The 1636-nt window shown below is 32.3% G+C and overlaps 1 protein-coding gene across 1 annotated transcript; it reads left to right on the top strand.

Annotated features, from left to right (window-relative positions):
* The first annotated feature begins 45 nt into the window (after nucleotides 1–45).
* LOC129573412 (uncharacterized) lies at nucleotides 46–929 on the top strand. The gene is made up of 5 exons (XM_055453904.1): nucleotides 46–106; nucleotides 275–389; nucleotides 453–518; nucleotides 603–659; nucleotides 773–929. Exons 1-5 carry the CDS (start codon nucleotides 46–48, stop codon nucleotides 798–800), a joined length of 327 nt encoding a protein of 108 aa, XP_055309879.1. The 3' UTR covers nucleotides 801–929.
* Nucleotides 930–1636: the final 707 nt, after the last annotated feature.

Below are 1636 nucleotides of genomic sequence, written 5' to 3'. Positions count from 1 at the left end.
ACTCACAAACATAAGTTTGCACCCAATATCGAGAACCTATGATCTATGAATCATACATTAGCCCGTGCAATGCAATATTTAGCATTTAAATCATTCAGACCAGCACGTAAATGTCAAAGACAGCAATTTTGCTCCTAAGAAAATGACAGATGTTCCGATAAAAATCTCAAAGTTTCAAGAAATGGTTGACTTACCTATCTTAAAGTGTACTTTTTATGGTGGGAAAAGTGGTTTTGTTTTCATGTGAATTTCTTTTAAATTCCGAAGGAATGAGCCATTTTTCAATGTTTTCTAAGCTTTATTCATTCATACAAATTCAATCATATAGGTATTTTCAGTTCCGGTTTATCCCATGAATGTAAAGATCTAATTAACAGTAATTGGGATAAGTAAGTAATTATAAATGGAAAAAAAGTTCAGCTCATTTTAAATGTGTTTAATGGTGGTTTCAGGTTTAAGCCACGATGCTCCGATATGCCAATACAAGCATTTACGCGTAAAGAAAATGAAAAACACGCGTAAGTGTTTATTTTTGTTTGTTTTACAAGTTCCAAATATTCATTATTTTCATCTTTTTGGATTCTTTTTTAATGAATTTTTAGACTCGAAAATTGTTTGAGTCATCTGGCATCACTACATGATCAAGACGCTAAACATGTGTAAGTTCCAATTGTATTTAAGGTTTTTTATTTTTCAAATAAAAATGTTCAGTTGATGTATCTATACATAAAAAAAGGAAAAGAAAATTGAACCGAATCACTTTTGTTTCTAGGCTTGACCAGATGCGTCGCGCTTGTTAATTCCTCAACTGACATCATCAAAATCACATTACCGTAAAATACCTACCATTGGCATTGTGATTTTTTGATATATAAGACAAAGATGAAGAAAAAGTTTATTTTTGGAAAATAAAGTTTGGTTTTATCACAGAAAAACGCTTATGCTATTATTGACTTTGTAATACAATGAAGTAAATCCAATTTTTAAAATCAAATCCAAAAGTAAACATTGCAAACCGTTTCAATTGTCAATGGTTGTATTCCAAGCTCTAATTTAAAAATCCAATAAATGGAATTGTATTTGCTATATGTGTCCTTCAATTATAATTGAAATGCGGCCAGAAATATGTGAAAACATCACTCGATTTGGTCTATAAGTACCCAAAATGTTCGTAAAGGATCATACTAGATGTTCAAAGGCAGAAAAGGTAGACATCATTTGCTTTTACCTGTCAAATCGAAGCTCATGTTTGTGATTTGCTCATTTTGGTCTGAAATTTGTGTTATATGTGTGAATCAATTGTCGCCAAATTCCATCCAAATCGCAATCTGACAAGTACCAAAATGTTTGAACAGATTCGGGCTACACGACACAGGTCAAAATCTGAATGAAAGTTCACCGCCTGGGTGACTCGTGGAGCAAAAAATGTAAAAAATTCCGAAAAATTGCCATTTTTTCGATCATTTTGCACTGTAACTGGCCCAGAACGCCTTTTCAATGGCCAATGTCTTGGTAAAAGTTGTAGATATTGACAAGCCAAACAGAACTTAATTATCAGTTTTTGTTAAAATTTGGTTAGAATACTGGAATCGGTCGAAATGTTGCGATCTAAAATGACTTCTGAAATCGCTGTTAT

This window comes from Sitodiplosis mosellana, unplaced genomic scaffold, assembly GCF_009176505.1.
Source record: "Sitodiplosis mosellana isolate CC-2019 unplaced genomic scaffold, AAFC_SMos_1.0 Smas_scaffold_6064, whole genome shotgun sequence".
In the NCBI taxonomy this organism is placed as follows: Eukaryota; Metazoa; Arthropoda; class Insecta; order Diptera; family Cecidomyiidae; genus Sitodiplosis; species Sitodiplosis mosellana.
The sequence above is the reverse complement of the archived record's forward strand: the minus strand, read 5'-3'. Positions and strand labels throughout refer to the sequence as shown.